This window comes from Mercenaria mercenaria, chromosome 13 (genome assembly GCF_021730395.1).
Source record: "Mercenaria mercenaria strain notata chromosome 13, MADL_Memer_1, whole genome shotgun sequence".
Taxonomy (NCBI): domain Eukaryota; kingdom Metazoa; phylum Mollusca; class Bivalvia; order Venerida; family Veneridae; genus Mercenaria; species Mercenaria mercenaria.
This window is the reverse complement of record NC_069373.1, coordinates 35,436,685-35,454,084: the sequence shown is the minus strand read 5'-3', so window position 1 is coordinate 35,454,084 and position 17,400 is coordinate 35,436,685. Positions and strand designations below refer to the sequence as shown.

Here is a 17,400-nt window from a genome sequence, read left to right as displayed (position 1 = left end):
CTGGGCTTCATTTTGACTATCAACCGGATAGCCGTTCAATGAGTGTATAATGTTGATCATGTAACACGTGTTCATTCTTTATAATTTGAGCCGTGCCATGAGAAAACCAACATAGTGGGTTTGCGACCAGCATGGATCCAGAACTGCCTGCGCATCCGCGCAGTCTGGTCATGATCCATGCTGTTCGCTTTCAAAGCCTATAGCAATTACAGAAACCGTTAGCGAACAGTATGGATCCTGACCAGACCCACTATGTTGGTTTTCTCATGGCACGGCTCATTTGTATTATTACAGTTCTGGATAAATGCCTTTTCATTATTACTACAAACTAAAAACACAGTAGTACAACATGAAGGAAATCTAAATATTTAATCAAAACTTTATTTTAAAGAAGACTTCCGGTAGAAGTCAATGAATTAGATGTACACCGTAAAACACTTTACACAAACAGTTAAAGATATCAAATGATATGAAATACATAATATGCCTGTGGATTTCAATACCTCTGAATGTCGTTGTGGATCAGTATCGAAATTCAAAACTACTATCATTTTCATTAGTAGCATAAAATGACAGATTTTGACAAAAAAACAAGAGATCGAAATTCCGGTTTATATACGCCATGTATAGATATTGCACGGAAATTGACAAATATAGGGGACTGTATAAAATGTGACAATAAAATAAAAAAAAAAGTTAAATGTCTTGCGAATAAATTATTCTGCCGACTCGGAGTCAGTCTTCTTTCTTCCACCTTTAGGGGAATTCTTCGGCGATTCCTTATCCTTTCGTCTGAACAGAGGCGAATTCATGAATTTTTCTTTCAGAGATGGTGATGATACATGTTCTTTGCACAAGTCCTTATGTTTACAAATGAAAACAGGAATGTGGGAATGATGCAGAACGTAGTCACTTATGCTTCCTAGAAACGTCCGACGGAAGGTGCCTTTTCCACGTGACCCGCAGATGATAAAAAAAGCATGCTCGTCTTCCGCCACTGTACATATTACTTCGCCAGGTTTTCCCGCTACACTTTTCACCTTGCCTCCAATCTGAAAATAAAAGCAGGATCTACTTAGAGTTCGAATGTTACATGCGCACACTTTTATACTTCGATGTTTTTTTTCCCAAGGCTTTTCTTCAGTAAATCAGGCGAAAACATAATCAGTTAAATTCTAATATTTCTGTTGCTTGCTGCACATTTGTTTCAGAGCTGAAAAACATTCAAATTAGTGCCTGTCCACTGCGTGATGACTTAGAGGAGTTAAATCGTGCTTAATTACAGCTCTCCATCACACTCTTGTCTCTGCTTTTACGATAAACGAAGACTTCTAAATACTTCAGAGAAAGTCTGAAATCGTCAACAGATGATTATTTCCCATGCAAGCTTTGATATCGACATACATGGACAACGTGGCTTTTATTGTGATTTAAGTTTGACAAGACCTTGTAGTCATTATACAGGATTAAAAGTTTCTTTGATGTAAGAATCATAGGTAGGAAAGAAATGGTCTGTTAGAAGCTTACTGTCAAGAAACCTATAACTGGCTTTTCTGTCGAGTCAAACAGTCTCGTATTATACTGTAGCACAAGCATTTCTGTTTGCGAAATCAAGCATAATCCCATGAATATTTTACGCAAAAAACTTTATAATCAACGTGGCTCATAACACAAACATTTAATCTGTATCTAGGTTTATCAAATAGGATGTTTCCCATTTTTAAAATCAAAATGGAACGTTGATGAACAGATGAAACATTTTTATACTTTCACTGACCTCTGTACTGTGTACCTGTATAATAGCTTGCTTGTTATCCTATATACAATACTAATTGCCTACTATACATCCAGTGTCATACAAATGTTTGAAATATTTTGCTCTACATTGCAGGAAGAGTATTGTGTACATTTTGCTGTGTCGTTGCAATGACATATACAATTTTGTCTTATCAACATGATACAGTGATCCTTGTCTCTTTTCTGCCTTCTAGTTGCAGACACACCTTTGTGTTTACATCTTGAGCAATTTTATTCTTGTCTTCAGATCCAGCGGACTGATAAGATGCAGACCTAACGTTCCATCGGCCCGCTACATTAAAATCAGAAATTAAAAGAGAAATGAAGAGACTTAAATTAAGTATGCACCCTTTATAATTAAGCGTGTAAACATACCTTTGAGAACCTTCGGGGAAAGCTTAATATATACCACCTTTTATAAGCTTTTGAGAAAAACTTCACTCATTCACGCTAAGCTCCTTATGAAGTGCCCCACCAACTGAATACTTACACCACCATCTTTGAGCTTTTGAGCGAGTTTCTCTAGAAAAGCTTTTTCCTTGGCTTCTTCTTCTTGTATCATAAGCTGGATAGACTCCACATCAGTTGTTCCCCCAAGAGCTGAAAACAAACAAAACAGCGATAAATCTGCTTTAAATTAATTAATTTGTAATCTGGATATATTTTGCTATGTAACAGTTAAAACATCAATCAAATGATTATATTTAGCTTTTCCGCACTACCTTATTAGTTTATTCAGCAAGCAATGGGAATTAAAATTGCAGTTTGTTTCCATGACGATAGCATGTTATTATTTGATGAATTAACGCTGTCGTTAATAGCTTAAATCAGCGTTTCGGGAAAAAAATCCATGAAAATGCATTTAAGCTTACCATCAAGATGCCAAATGAAATAAATAAAAGCTTTGCTTTATGTGGCGTAATGCGCCATGTGCTCAACTGTTAGTTAGGGTATTCCGCAGCAACTTTATCCTACAGATATGTATTATAGGAGTAGCACATGCTCAGACCAGATGCTAAGAGATAAACAAACAACTCGGCATTCCAGTTATAAATATTACTGCAAATTCGGTAAAAAAACGTAACTGATTTTAACAAAGGCATTTATTTCATCTCTTTTTTCCTGATTTCATTAAAAGTATCTTTTCCAGATATGCAAGTAGGCTCCAAATAATGCTACTTACAAATCTGTGAGAGAGGAAATGAAATAGAACAGGTTGTGCTTATTTCAACTGTTAAAACATAATAAAGTATCTGGGTAAAGGATTTTCCATTTGTATTAACTGTTAAACTACTTTATAGTTTGTAGTTAATACCTGAATAAAACAATTTATCATTGCTGGCATGCATCATGCTTTTCGACTTCAGAAATAAGTATTATATTGGTAAGTTACTTCGGTGTTTTCGAAACAGCAGTTTACATAGATTCAATAAGAATGGTCTAAGGATATGTGAACTTGATAGGAACAATTTTATTAAAAGCTAACAGAAAAATTTAGATCAAGTTCTAGGCAAAAAAAAATGTCAATTTTGAAAATAATCAACATTTAACTGACTGTGAGGAAATAAACAATAGAAACAAAATTTAAAAGCCATGGTGAATATTTTACTGTACAAAAACTGTTCGGAAAATACTTTTACGGCAGTTACCCTCGCTCGATATTCACATTGTCGTAAAAAAAGATAATGGCTAAACTTCCCTCTCTCCTCTTATTTTCTTTGTTAAGTTTAAATTGTTAATTTTTATCATTTTCTTCTTGCAAAATCTTGAAGTAACATACCATAGGAGGATGCATGCATGCTATTAGAGGTGCATAAACTATAAACAAACTTGACATATGAAGTCAGTCCTGGCGTTCCATAAATGAACATTTCGATATATATTTACAACATAAAAACCACCTACACACTATTAGCTCCATTAAAGAATTCCTAGAAGCTGAAATAAGTTAAAATCTAAATTAACTCTTATACGTAATAGCTTTCGCATTATAAAATACCAACATGCCTGGTAGCAAAAAGCTACCTACCAGTGTATAAATAACATTTGGTTTTGCTGACTGCATTAGATATGTTTTTAAAAATGTCATTAAAAATAACTTCGACATTAACGGTCTAACTAGATGCTAAAATTTGCTAAACGTAGTTTTTACCACGTTTAAGACATCAGATATCATATTCATGGCGTATATGTGAGTATAGTTCTGACTGAATTTTGGAGGTTTCCTGTCACGATTATGGGTAAAATATGTACAGCTAAAATGAAAGAAAACATACCAAAACTGTGAAATGAAATTATAGTGTCTGAAACCTGTTGAAATATTTGATGGTCATGTCGTGTTTATCATCCGGGCATTTTGTAAAAGGTTTTAATAGGAATGTTACCATTGAATTAAAGTTTGAGTATGTAAGAACATCTTTATATGCATATCTGGGGTGGCGTTGTCAGCCCTTCCTTCATATTTTCAGTTTCCGGATTGTAAAAGCTACTGGTTTTTTTTTAACTTTACAGGATGACAACGCACCACTTGAGGAGGATCCTTCTTTTTTTTCGAGATCAATAGATCAGAGGTGAATGTTACATTGACTTTTATACTGAAGATGATTTTTCGCAGTCTTAAGTTCTAGAATGTAACAGCTATGGCTTTCAAACTTTGAACCATGACTTTAGGGTTAGCGGCTCAAAGGTCAAAGTCATAGGCAACGACTTCTTTTCTGGTTATGTTTTCGGACTCTTAGTCACAAGGTATTGTAGCTACGGCTTTCAAACTACACAATGACTATTTACCACTTGTGATTTTGTGATCAGTGACCGACAGGTTAAGGTAACATGATCAGTCTTCCCACTGTAGAGATATTCTGATACTTTTTCTTGGTATTATCAGTATCCCTCATCCATATCCCCAAGGCCACCCCGTCATCTACTCATATAATCCGCACAGTCACATCTGTATTATTAACTTTCGCTTCAGGTACAGATTGCATGAGTTGTCTTTCTTTCCTCCATTCCCGATTATTTAATTTGCAGTTTCCTATAATTCTTCATTCAGTTTGTAAGAGTCTACCTCCACGAATTAATTACTTACATCCCTTGTTTTCAACCCTTGCTTTTTCTGCCCTGTTCTATTCTGCTAACGAATGAACGTATTATGCCTCGTTAGGAGCTCGTGCTTAAATTTGTTGCAGGAAGTTTTAAGATTTAACAAAAGGATATGTGTTGATAAACTTTATAATCAAAAATATAAATATAGAAACATCGTATACAAATCCTGATTTAGTATGGACATGTTTCACAGAATTAAAAGGAATTAAATGAAATTATTATATTGAATAAAGTAAGCCAGGCCGATTGAATTTTTTCTTAAATAAAATTTTAATTGATAAACGATGTAAAAGGTTGCTTTTTAATCAATGTTTCGTCTTGAATATTTAATGTGAGCAGATTTACTAATGAGTTTCATTTTTCCATGATTATTAAACAAATATCTGCGTCATTTGAAAACAAAAAGGGGTTAACATTTTTTACTACGTTTGACTGAGCATTGGTGCTAGGAATAGGAACATGAACTTAAAATTTAGTGAGTTTTGTAAGTCGAATATTCGTGTTAATAAATAACATACACCTGACACTAATGGTCTCTCTACGCATAATAGATCTTTCATTACGAATTGTAAGTAGTTACATGTATTTCAACCAAATATACTGGTATCCGTTGATAAAACAATGACGTCATATAAATCTGTCCTATAAAATTGTAAATAGAGAAACCGTATTATTGTTTATTTTTTCTTTTTATTGGGAATGATTAACTACACATAAGCGTACACGCATACGTAGTGAAATCCCAGTCTTAACTGCTTTCATAGATACCGTCTGTAAAAAATCTGATAAATATGTGCTTTATCCTTCATATTGCCGGCGTAAATCGTACCATCATTTAAAGCTTTGCAGGTCAAAGAAAAATACTTACGTCCTGCCATGAAAGTATGTCGTTCTGGCACATGTAACAATACTACGTAATGGTCTGGTTTGTGTAAATGCTCCATATACCCTGAAAGAAGGAAACGCAAGGTCCTATTATACACGTAATTATCATTTAACAGAAATATGCAATTGTTCTTAATCAGGTAAGGTAACTATATGACTGGTAGGCGTTTATACTAGTTATAAATAAAAGCATCAATACTTCATTGTTTATTGCAATTTCCTTTATGAAACCTCTCGTTTATTTATTGATAAAGAACGTATATACCAGTGAACGGACGGAATATTAAGGGTAAATGGGACAGTTGCCTATATGCATATAGGGCAAAAAATTTCCTTCGGGCAGAATTTCTTTAAACTTTGTATACTGACTAAGAATCAAGTTTAAAACAGATATATGTACGTATTAAAAATCATAGGTACCCAGGCTTGATCATGAATTATCTGCCCTTGAAAGTCGATATTTTTCAGTATTTTCCGACTTTCAATGGTAGATAATTCATGATCAAGCCTGGATACCTATTATTTTAATACATATTTCCGTTTTAAACTTGTTTCTCTGTCAGTATACAAAGTTCAAAGAAATTCTGTCCGTAGGAAAATTTTTGCCCTATATACATATAGGCAACTGTCCTGTTTAAGACACATCTTTAATGTATACAATCGCAGCAAAACTGTAAGTTGCAGATCTATGTTACACTTCCTGAATTAAGTTTTCGTGCTCAATGTTACCATGACATATTTTGATAGCAAAAAGAAATGAACACTGTACCTTTTCTCACTGGCTTTATCTATTTCATAATCCTTTGAAATAATTGAACACATACTTGTTGGGTAATAAAGTATACCATTGTTATACCTAGCCATTGCAGTTATGACGGTTGTTTCAGAGGAGTGATATACTTGTTTAACAATGTTGTATGTACAGTGCTATATAGACAGGGGCGTAGCCAGGATTTTGAAAAATGTACGCAGTACGAGGCACGAAGTGCCGAGAGGGGAGAGTGTGGGAGGGGATGTCCCCCTCCCACAGGTGGGGGTCCGGGGGTCCTCCCGCGGGAAAATTTTGAAAAAAAGAACACGAAAAGACGCATTCTGGTGCATTTTAAGAAACGCATATAGCGAGATATAGTGTTATCAAAAAAGGAAATGATTAAAGTACAATAGGAGAGATCGCCCTGACGTCACGCATCAACACATGTTTATCTAGCGGTGGGCAAATCAAAATGTTTTTACATCGTTTGTGTATGGGATCGAAATTTTCAATTTAATATATAAAAGTTATCAATAAATTGCTTGTTTTATATTCTTTCCACTGATCAAAAAAAATATTGATATCGTTTGTGTTTTAAGAAAGTTTAAGTTGTTAGAAAAACATAACTTTTAACCAAAACAACCATGGACGCTCGGCGTCTGCCCACCGATCTTTGTCTTATCAGTTCTAAAAATAGAATATACAACGGATTCGTATACAAACACGATCTCTCCTATTGTAGGAAAAAATACGTTTCGACCTCTCCAATAGGTCTCATCAGGCGGTGATGAGTACATAATTTGATCTCATAGATGTCCCCGCGACGTCTTTTTTTTTTTTGCTTTTTTTAGTGTTGTTTTTATTTTTTTGTGTGTGTACTTTTATTAGTTTTGTATTTTTATTCAATTTTATACGGTTTTATGTAGACAGAAGTATTTTTCTTTGCTTTCTCTACATGCTTCTGATTTTGTTATTGCCTCAATTATCAAAAACCAGTGCGATTCGTCGATGCCCAGACACATCGAAATCACGTATAACCTGATCGATATCGATCTGGTGATTGCGATGGATATGCATCAGAGCGAGTCCAGTCAGCCGTTCCTTGGTCATCGTATTTCTTAGAAAAGTTTTAAGGCGGCGAAGGCTACTAAATGATCTTTCAGCAGAGGTCGTTGACACTGGCATTGTCAGGAGGATCTTCAGCACAACATGTATGTTTGGGTATAGTTGATATGTTTCATCAACTGCCTCTGCCAAGCCTTGTATGGGCGAATCTGCTGCAACTCTCTTCCAGACATCAAGTTCAGTATCTATTGCCTGGCAATCTATGAACGGAGAATACTCCTACTTGATATCGGCCAACATTTCGGGCGAAAGTTGCCGAAGTTTTGTTGGCAATAAATACTGAGCGTTCAGTCTTGTAGTCGAGAGGCACAGTCTGTCGTGCAGTTGGGACAAAAGGTGATCCATGAATGGTACAAACATATTCAACCTCCAATATTCCTTTTGGGTTTCTGCGGCTATGTTATTCCTGTGTTGTTGCCTTGCAGCAACTCGAGGCTGACAGACATTGATGTCATGCTCAGTTGCCAAGGCGACAGCCTTTTCCCAAAGTCCTCCAAAATACCCAATGTCATTGCGTCTCTCGGCCAGCAACCCATGAAGAACTTTAGCATGCTGTGCTGCTTTGACCAAGTCACATTGAGGGTCTTGCATTGAATCCGTCAAAGGATTCAATGTATCTAAGGGGCCGCTGACGCAACACAAAGCGACAACAAAGTCAAAAGACAGGACAGCCTTTTGAAGGCTTGACGCTGTGGACATAGTTTTGGTGTCCATGCCAACTTGAAGGTCAGTAAGTGTTTCTAGAATTGACTTGAAGTGGGTATAGAAAGCAGTGATGCTTTCCGAGTGCTGAGACCACCGTGTTGGGCAGAACTTCTTTAAGGCTTCTCCGTCATCGTTATGAGAGCTATAAACTCCGAGACGTTTCGGAGAAATTGTGATAAAAAACAATACATCCCCAACAACGGTAAACATCGACTGCACAAACGCTACCCTGCAAGCATGACATATTGCTAAGTTTAGACGGTGGTTGCGACAGTGAATATACTTTGCGTTTGGAAATTCTGCAGAAAATCTTGCCTGCACTCCACGGTGACAACCGGACATGTTCCCAGCACCGTCGTAACCTTGTCAGACGATAAAGGTCGGGTTCAGGTTGTGTTTGTGTATTTCATCTAGTAGCAACTGGTGTAGTGTTTCACCTGTTGTTTCTGTTGTCTGAACAAATGAAAGAAAATCCTCGTGGAGCACATGCTTCCCGGAACTCTGACGTTCAATATAACGCAGACAAAAGGCACTGTTCTGTATTGCTGACATCAGCAGATTCATCTGCAAGAATAGAAAAGTACCTCGCATCTTGGCAACGGTGCACGATAGAGTCCGAAATCTGATTGCCGCATATATGTATGAATTCGTTTTGAATAGAGGGGCTTAAATACTGTGCATGTTTGGGAGAATTTGCTAGATGGTCGTGCAAATCACTGTCTACTTCAGCGCGATAATTTATCAAAGCTCTGAAGTTACTTTTTTCTTCTGTTTTGCCACGAAAGGCTATGTTTTATTTTCCCAGCAAAACTATTGTTTTAACAATAGATGTCAAGGCTTTCTTATTTTTCTCGACTTTGTTTCTGTAAGCGTTCGAGCCAAACTCAACAACACTTTTTTCTTGATTTTGACATATTTTCATGAATTTGTCAGCTTTAGTCATTGCATTACTGTGATCAGGTGATTTTTTATGCATCCCTATAATACTAGACACATTGCTCCAGTCTACAAGGGGCTTAGCAACGAGAGTGTTTTCAGATGAATTAAAGACAAAACAAGTTGCACAAAAAACACCATTGACTGAAGGACTATACCTTAAATACGGGTAGTTTTCAGTATCAAGGTCAGGTACACGCCTAGCTGCCCCGCTTTTGCCGTGAGTGCTTTTAGGCTTTACCCAACTCCGCGAAGGCTCAAACCTTGATATTAAAGTTGACATTTTCATGGAATCAGACATTCGGAGTCTTCTTGTGACATCAATGGTTCCAATGTCTAGAAACCGCGCACCCAGGGAGCAACCCGCTGAGTACCCATCATTCTGGCAGTGATCTGCCTGAAATTGTTTTGGGGAAGATGTGGACTCTTTGGGAGAAGATTTTGTGTTGTCATCCGAAAATGACTGAGAATTATCAGCAGGAACAGTTGATGAACTTCCACTGTCATCTGGAGTAGAATTTGGGGTTTTAAAACACTGAAAAATGGACTTTTGTCCAGGAAGAGGTCGAGGAGGTTTTCTGGAGCTCATCTCTATTAAATATATAGAGAGATCTATATAGAGCTCAAAAATACCTTTGTAATATATATAGATATATATTTATCACATATATAATCTGTAATTTTTACAGAAATTACAAAGTATGAAACAAAATTCAGTTAGATATTTGCGTACTCGTACGTGTATTATATTAATATAATGCTGTACTCTAAATAGTGACCAGAACCGAATCGCTACACATACATGTAAACGATAAGTTAGTGCTACGTAGGAGTGACGTCATCGGTATAGACGGAGTAAAATGTGACATTTTGGCAGGTGTCAAAACTGACCTAGATTATTGATTAAGGTTGCTTTCGGTACCCAGTACTCTTGCACTAAGTTCAAACCCGTTTACACCATATCATGTTTAGAAATTATACATGTAGTAAATGAAATACATTGGATATGAACTTGATTTTTTTTTTTAAATACATGCTCTTCAATATTTCATATTTCAAAAAGTCAAGTCAGCCAAAAAAGTATTACGCAGTTGCGTAAACTGCGTAATTGGCGCTACGCCCTTGATAGAGATTTAACTTTCACTTTTTACTTTGGTATCTATTTCAGAAATGAAACATACATGGGTTCGGAAAACAAACTGAACAGTTGTGAGTTTGGTTTCCTATTAGTAAGGTAACTTCATCTGAAATGAGCAAATATTTTAGCAGTCTGTTTGGCAACTTTATATCAGGCAGTTTAATATTATGTTCTCTACTTACTGTAAGTATTAAGTTTTGCAAAGCGATATCATAAGAATAACTTAAATCGTCTCAAATATTTATCTATGATTTGTTGTTCTTTCATAACATTCTTGTTCGATCTCATCAATTTTAGTCCCAATTTACTGAAAAGCTAGGGTTTTAAACACTTTTATCAAACGTTGTAGCTTCATGAAACGGGTCCCTGAATTGTAAAACATGGCCTTTGACCTCGGGCTCGCTATTCCGTAATCCAGGTGCAAGTATTGGTCTGAAACCAGCGAACATTTATACAAGATTTCAAGATTTCAAGATTTATTCATATACACTCAGTACATTTTACATGTAACACATGAGGTACAAACAAATATACATACATTGCGAGGCACATACAAACATAAGATACAATAAATAAAACGAAGTTTTGTAATTCTTTAAACCGGCAGTCACTATTCTAGGTTCGTATAAGTGTAGTAGACAGGAGAAGGAACTTTCTTTTAAAAGAAAAAGGGAGAATTAGTCCCAGCTGTTACTGTTTACGATGAACAATTAAACAATATCGAAATGATTCGTAAATAATAATAACTCCAAAAATAGTATATAAAATTGTTACATTGGGTGGCTGTACTACTGGCTGGATGAATGGATGGATGGGTGGGTAGATGAATGGATGGATGTGTGGACGAATGTATGGATAAATGGATGGTAAACGTAATGCAAGCATTCGCAACTGTGTGCCTTTGTTAATCTTACCGAAACGAAACTATAAGACCAACAATAATTGATACTTGCGTATACTGCGTAAAAGAACGTATCCAGCTGTGTTAACCTTGCACGAAACGAAAACACAAGGTCAACTGTGGATGAATATATACTTTGGATACATATATTACAGAAGTACACGCTGATCATTTAATTAGAACTGCATGCAACAAAGATACAGTATTGGATGTCAACATAATAAATACTTAAGCTAAAGAACAAAAATATACACGCATACAAAATAACATATTTGATACGTATTACTGAAATCTGACTACAATTTCTTTCACAAGCATACATAACTTTTTATATCTAACAAAATTTCCAGGATTAGTATTCATTAATTTTTCAAACTTAATGATATTGGTGTTTTTATAAAAATATTTGTTAATGTGTCTTTTTCTACTGTTATTAAACATTGGGCATTCTAGCAAATAATGAAGTTCGTCTCCGATATTTCCATTACATAACGTGCATTTTCTTAGTTCCAACGGTATTCTTTGCCAATTTCCGATTTCTACTGGTAATCGGTGATTTCTTGTTCTAAACTTGATCATAAAACTCAAATATTTGTGAGGTGATTTAGTAAGATACTGTTCAAATCCAAATTTATTTTTGAAAAGTCTGTATATTTTACAGCTCGGAGAATTATACAAGCCGGAGTACCATTCATTTACGAATATATCTGAAAGTTTCTGTCTTACAGCCTCTGCTAACCAATTAACATTTGGGAAATCATGAGATAGCCAAATATTGTACATTCCACATTCTATAAGTATTGTTTTGATACAGTGCAACCACTGGAAGTTAATATTTAGGTTCGTATCAATATGATTATATTTACTCAACATAATAGCGTACATTTCACTTGATAATTTACCTTGGTCTGAGACAATTAATTTAGCCCAAAAAGAAAGCATTTTTACTTTGATATCAACTGCGATAGGTTTAACACCGGTCTCGCCATAAACAATAACATTTGGTGTACTTTTTTTGAGGTTAAGGATATGCTTTAGGAATTTCAGTTGCACTCTTTCAATAACGTCTATATTACCAGAACCCCAAATTTCAGATCCGTACAATAAAATAGGTTTAACCATTTTGGCGAAAAGATCAATCTGTATATCAATTGGCAAACAAAGATTTTTTGATCTCTTTATTAGAGCATACATAGCTTTCGTAGCTTGTTTGGCAATATCTTGTTTAGTTTTATAGAAAGATCCCGATCTGGAAAACAGGATACCAAGATACTTATATTCAGATACCATTTCAATAGAAGTGTTCTTGCACTTAAAATCATATTTGCGTTGTCTTCCTTTAGAAAATACAAGAATTTTTGTTTTGGTTGTGTTTAACTCTAGCTTCCATGCATCGCAATACTCACTATATATTCAGTATTAATTGTAGATCTTCAGAAGACTCTGCCAACAGAACAGTGTCATCTGCGTATAACAAAACGAAGAGTTTTAGAAAGTTAATGGCAAGTGATTCTCTTTCATGCTTATTACAAGTAACACCCGATACTCGATTACAGTTTTGAATAAAAGCACTTAGGTCATTCACATATAGGGAAAAAAGCAAGGGAGATAAATTTTCCCCTTGACGTACTCCAACATTACAAGGGAAATAATCTGACCGCAACCCATTTACAAAAATACATGACTTCGCGTTTTCATAGATATTTTTAACCACTTGTAAAAATTTACCATTTATACTGTTCAAAATCAGTTTAGACCAAAGTCCGTCTCTCCACACGGTATCAAAAGCAGCTTTTAGATCTACAAAAGCGCAAAATAACATCCTTTTGCTGTTTTTTAAGATCTGAATCAACGAATTTAAAACAAATAGATTATCTGACGTAGAATATCCCCTACGGAAACCAGCTTGAGATCTATCAATGATGTTATTTTCAGAGCAGTATTTCTGGAGTCTGTTATTTAGTATTAATGTAAAAAGTTTCCCTAGGCAGCTCAGAAGAGTGATTGGGCGGTAATTTGCTGGATCTGTAGGGTCTCCTTTGTTTTTGAATATTGGATTAATCAGACCAACAGTCCAAGACTTTGGTACCATTCCCCTATTAAAAATAATATTAAAAAATTTAAGCAGTATTTCTTTAATTTTTGGGAGTGCATACTTTATGTGTTCATTTAGGATAGTATCATCTCCACAAGCCTTGTTGTTTTTTAAATGTTTAATAGCAATTTCAATTTCATCCATGTTGATAGGAAGGTTTAGCATCTCATTAGTTTCGGGATGTAGAAATTCAGTATCATTTGTATTTCCTGCTTGATGATCATAATTTAAATTTTCAGATTCGTACACACTAAGTAATTAATCAATGTTTACCTGACCGGTCTTGACCGGCAAAACAAAACAAATAGTCGCAATGAGAATATTGGTATTCTAGGACTAAACAATCTATTGAAACTTTATGTACAGTTCGATTACTAAAGGTTATAGCACACTAAATAGTTGTTGTTCTTTATCCTATATAAAATTGACCTATTTCCAATGACCGCAGCCACACCAGGACCCATTTTATATGTCTGTAACTTACATTTTCTTGAAGAATATTGTCAGTGCTAACTAAAAATCAAAAGAAAAGTGGGGGTCATGTTTGATGCAAGAAAAATAATTTCAATCAAACACACAAACTGCAAAATCAGCTTAAAAATGAGACCCCAAATTATACTGGTGGTGTATGATCTACGTTTCCATGAAAAATTTTGTCATGTTGTTATTTCATTATGAAAATGCTACCTACATGTCAAGCATATATCTGTCATGTGATTTTAGCAAACAATTGCAAAGAAAATAAGGAAAATAGCTCTACAGAGCAAAAGAAAACAACAACTGAGGACTATTTGTATCCGCCATTATGCGACTACCATTTTTTCCGCGCCATTTTTCTATCTAGTGTCTGTATGCCTAGATCATACGTGTTTACACGTTTTAAACCCAAAATTCCTCTACTTGCAAAATGACCTTTCTACTTTTTGATTATGTTTTGTTTTAGCTTGAGCTCACGTGTTTCTTATACAAGATACACTAAAATATGGAACCCTGCGTTAAGGTAACAAAGCGCAATCTTTAATGTTGTTTACGAAAACGAATTGTATTACACCGTTATTTAACATGGTAAGAAGCGTATATTATCATGTTACATACAGGACTTAATGTATTTTTTAAAGTGAACAAAGACAATTCAAACATTCTATACAAGAAAGCGAAAGGAAAATAATGAACCAAATGGATGTTGGTTCTTCGTAAATGTTCTGTTTATTTGATTGATATGAGAGATAAACGTTATTTATGTTATTTACCAGCTTTCTTATAGCGAATGTTGTATTGTCCGTGTTAAAGAACTATCTGTCTTATATATGTCATCGTAACAAAATATATTGACGCTAAATGTGGGCGTAAGTTTTGCGTATATAGTACATGAAGAGACGTAGATATTTACAAGGGTTGACACTGTTGAGAAGGACTAGGCGTGCAAATGCAAGTTCATACATTTGAACAACTATATTTATAGCGAAGAAAATATCAGTTCGGTATCTGATGATTCAGTTCGTATATTCATTCCAAGTTCGCATATCAATTGTAAAATCTCAATAAAGTGTGTTTATTTAAGATATTTATTGTATTAATCAATAGCAATTTCAAGCATGACCTACAGAGGGAAAATACTCTAATACACGGATACAATTTAAATGCATTGGGGCATATAGATATACGAGGGGTTTTCTTAAAAGGTATAATACTAGGCTCATATCTTCTTTATAACTTATCAAAATATTAATGTGCATGATAGATCAACAGAAAGATATCATGTTTCTAACCATATACAGGTAATATCCGTACGATGTATAAACTTTTAAAGGTACGTAAGGTTTCGCGTCCTCTAAATGATATAAATATTTTCTTTTCATTATCTTTCGAGCCAACATGGTATTTTTGAACATAAATATTGGTCACGCGAACTTGGCGTACAATATCATGAATATGGAGATATAGCTATGTCTTTACTGTTTGTTTGTTTTGGGTTTAACGCCGTTTTTCGACATTATTGGCAAACTGCTTCTTAATGGTGCGTTCTTCATGTTTCCCCAAATATTCAGTAAGAACCCGGTTCTTATTTCATAATTTTTAACTGACAGGTTTAATTGGGAAGGTCATGATAAGACCACAATCAAGTGATAAAGGCAATTTATTTATCAGACTCATTTATTTGTGGTGTACTTTACAGGAATGCAGTGACATACTGATATTATGAAGTGTGAAAATATTTAATTAAACATTTCCCTATAAGAGCTAGCTAGGGAACAAATGACTCTTTTAATTCTTTGCTCAACATAATCCTTTGAAACAAACTGAAAACAGTCCGTCATTTTGCTAGACATTCACATCTGTTTTGGCTCCAAATTACAGACAAAATAAATGACGGAATTCACACTAAGCTTACCTCTGAAGACACAAATTTGTTTGACAACAGCAATTTCATAGTTAATTAGGAAGGTCAGATTTCTTCACCCCCACATATTTGCCAATAAGTAGGTAAGACGTTCTGATAACCGGGCTTCGCCCGGTTATCAGAACCTCTTACCTATACGTATTTCAGTCATGTAACTGCGGGCAGTTAATCTAACCAGTGTTCCTGAATTCTGTACCAGTACAAACCTGTTCTCCGCAAGTAACTGCCAACTTTCCCACATGAATCAGAGGTGGAGGACTAATGATTTCAGACACAATGTCGTTTATCAAATAGTCACGGAGAACATAAGCCCCGCCCGAGGATCGAACTCGCGACCCCGCGATCCGTAGACCAACGCTCTTACCTACCGAGCTAAGCGGGCGAGCTATGTCTTTAATATGTTACACAGATGAATAAGCCATTAACAAAATAATATAGAGTAAACGACGAGGCATGTTAGTCATTATAGCTGCTCGCACGCATTGATATTTTCTCTATTACACTAACACTAGTTTTTGCCCTAGGTATTTTTGCATGTACACGCTGTGTCTGTTTAAGACTGTTATACATTATAATGCAGTGTGATATGTAAACAGAAATATGCACGCACATGTGTATGCATGAAACAATTATATAAACAAAATGCACTTACAATTAAACGCATAATCCGCATGTTCACTTCCATCCATTGGTATAAGAACCGGTTTCTTTTCCTCTGTCGACATTTTGTTCACTTGTCGTTTTTGTTAAACCTATACAATGTACATAAACTTGTTTACATGTATACAGCTTTTCTCCACGTATAAACAGTGTTAGATCATCGGTGATCTGGGTCAACCGACTATAGCTTTAACTTGTGTGTATCTTATCATTATATTTTTTCATTTCTAATCACGTATGAAGTAATTACATGCAATCAAATAAACTGCAGTTAATTGCCTATTGTGCCTTCATATTAAAATCCTATCAAATAAATTTCGTATCAATATTCTACGCAATTTGTAACAGTATTTGCTGACATTATTTTTTCTTCTATAGTGAAACACACATTTCTGTTAAAGAGCTGTTTATTGCTATAGATATTTTCAAATGAACAAGAGATTTATAATGAATCGCTGATTGATAACCCGCTACGGAAGCCCGATAAATCTCACAGCAGCGCGCTATAACTTCTCAACAAACAACAGCATGTTCTTCCGCGCTGGGTTATTAAACGATACGACAGTTTCTTGCTATTACATGCTATGAAGATTTGAAAATAGTTCTAATAAACTGGTCAAAGGGCTATTCTATTCGTAAGATTGACACCGTGTGTGGTCGCGTATGTTGTCATGTGAAACACTGCGTAGGTTGAAGTAATATTCCGAATTACATCTGAAATTATGTGTTTAAAAATATAAAGTTATTCCCATTTTGCAAGTCACAAAACATGTGTACATTTACATATATGTAAACCTTAAAAATTATGTTGTAGAAACAAAACTATTTGACTACTGATAAGCTTCTGTCCTAAACCGGTGGCGAAGGGAGCAGATACCCGATTTTTCGCAAGCCGGTCGTAGAC

At 35.2% G+C, this 17,400-nt stretch overlaps 1 protein-coding gene across 1 annotated transcript; it reads right to left on the bottom strand.

Moving 5' to 3' along the window:
* Positions 1-361: 361 nt before the first annotated feature.
* Positions 362-16,975, bottom strand: LOC123529199 (universal stress protein Slr1101-like). The gene is made up of 4 exons (XM_045309425.2): positions 16,489-16,975; positions 5,768-5,848; positions 2,288-2,397; positions 362-1,052 (listed from the first exon to the last, which is right to left on the bottom strand). The coding sequence occupies exons 1-4, from the start codon at positions 16,559-16,561 to the stop codon at positions 717-719; spliced, it is 600 nt and encodes a 199-aa protein (XP_045165360.2). The 5' UTR covers positions 16,562-16,975; the 3' UTR covers positions 362-716.
* Between the last annotated feature and the right edge of the window lie 425 nt (positions 16,976-17,400).

Bases quoted from the DNA above. Each gene is read 5' to 3' on its own strand.
- LOC123529199 (XM_045309425.2), bottom strand. From the start codon at position 16,561: ATGTCGACAGAGGAAAAGAAACCGGTTCTTATACCAATGGATGGAAGT. The intron at 5,849-16,488 runs GTAAGTGCATTT...TCCTTCTTTCAG, and splicing joins TGCGGATTATGCGTTTAATT to GGTATATGGAGCATTTACAC. The intron at 2,398-5,767 runs GTAAGTATTTTT...GTTTGTTTTCAG, and splicing joins ACATACTTTCATGGCAGGAC to CTCTTGGGGGAACAACTGAT.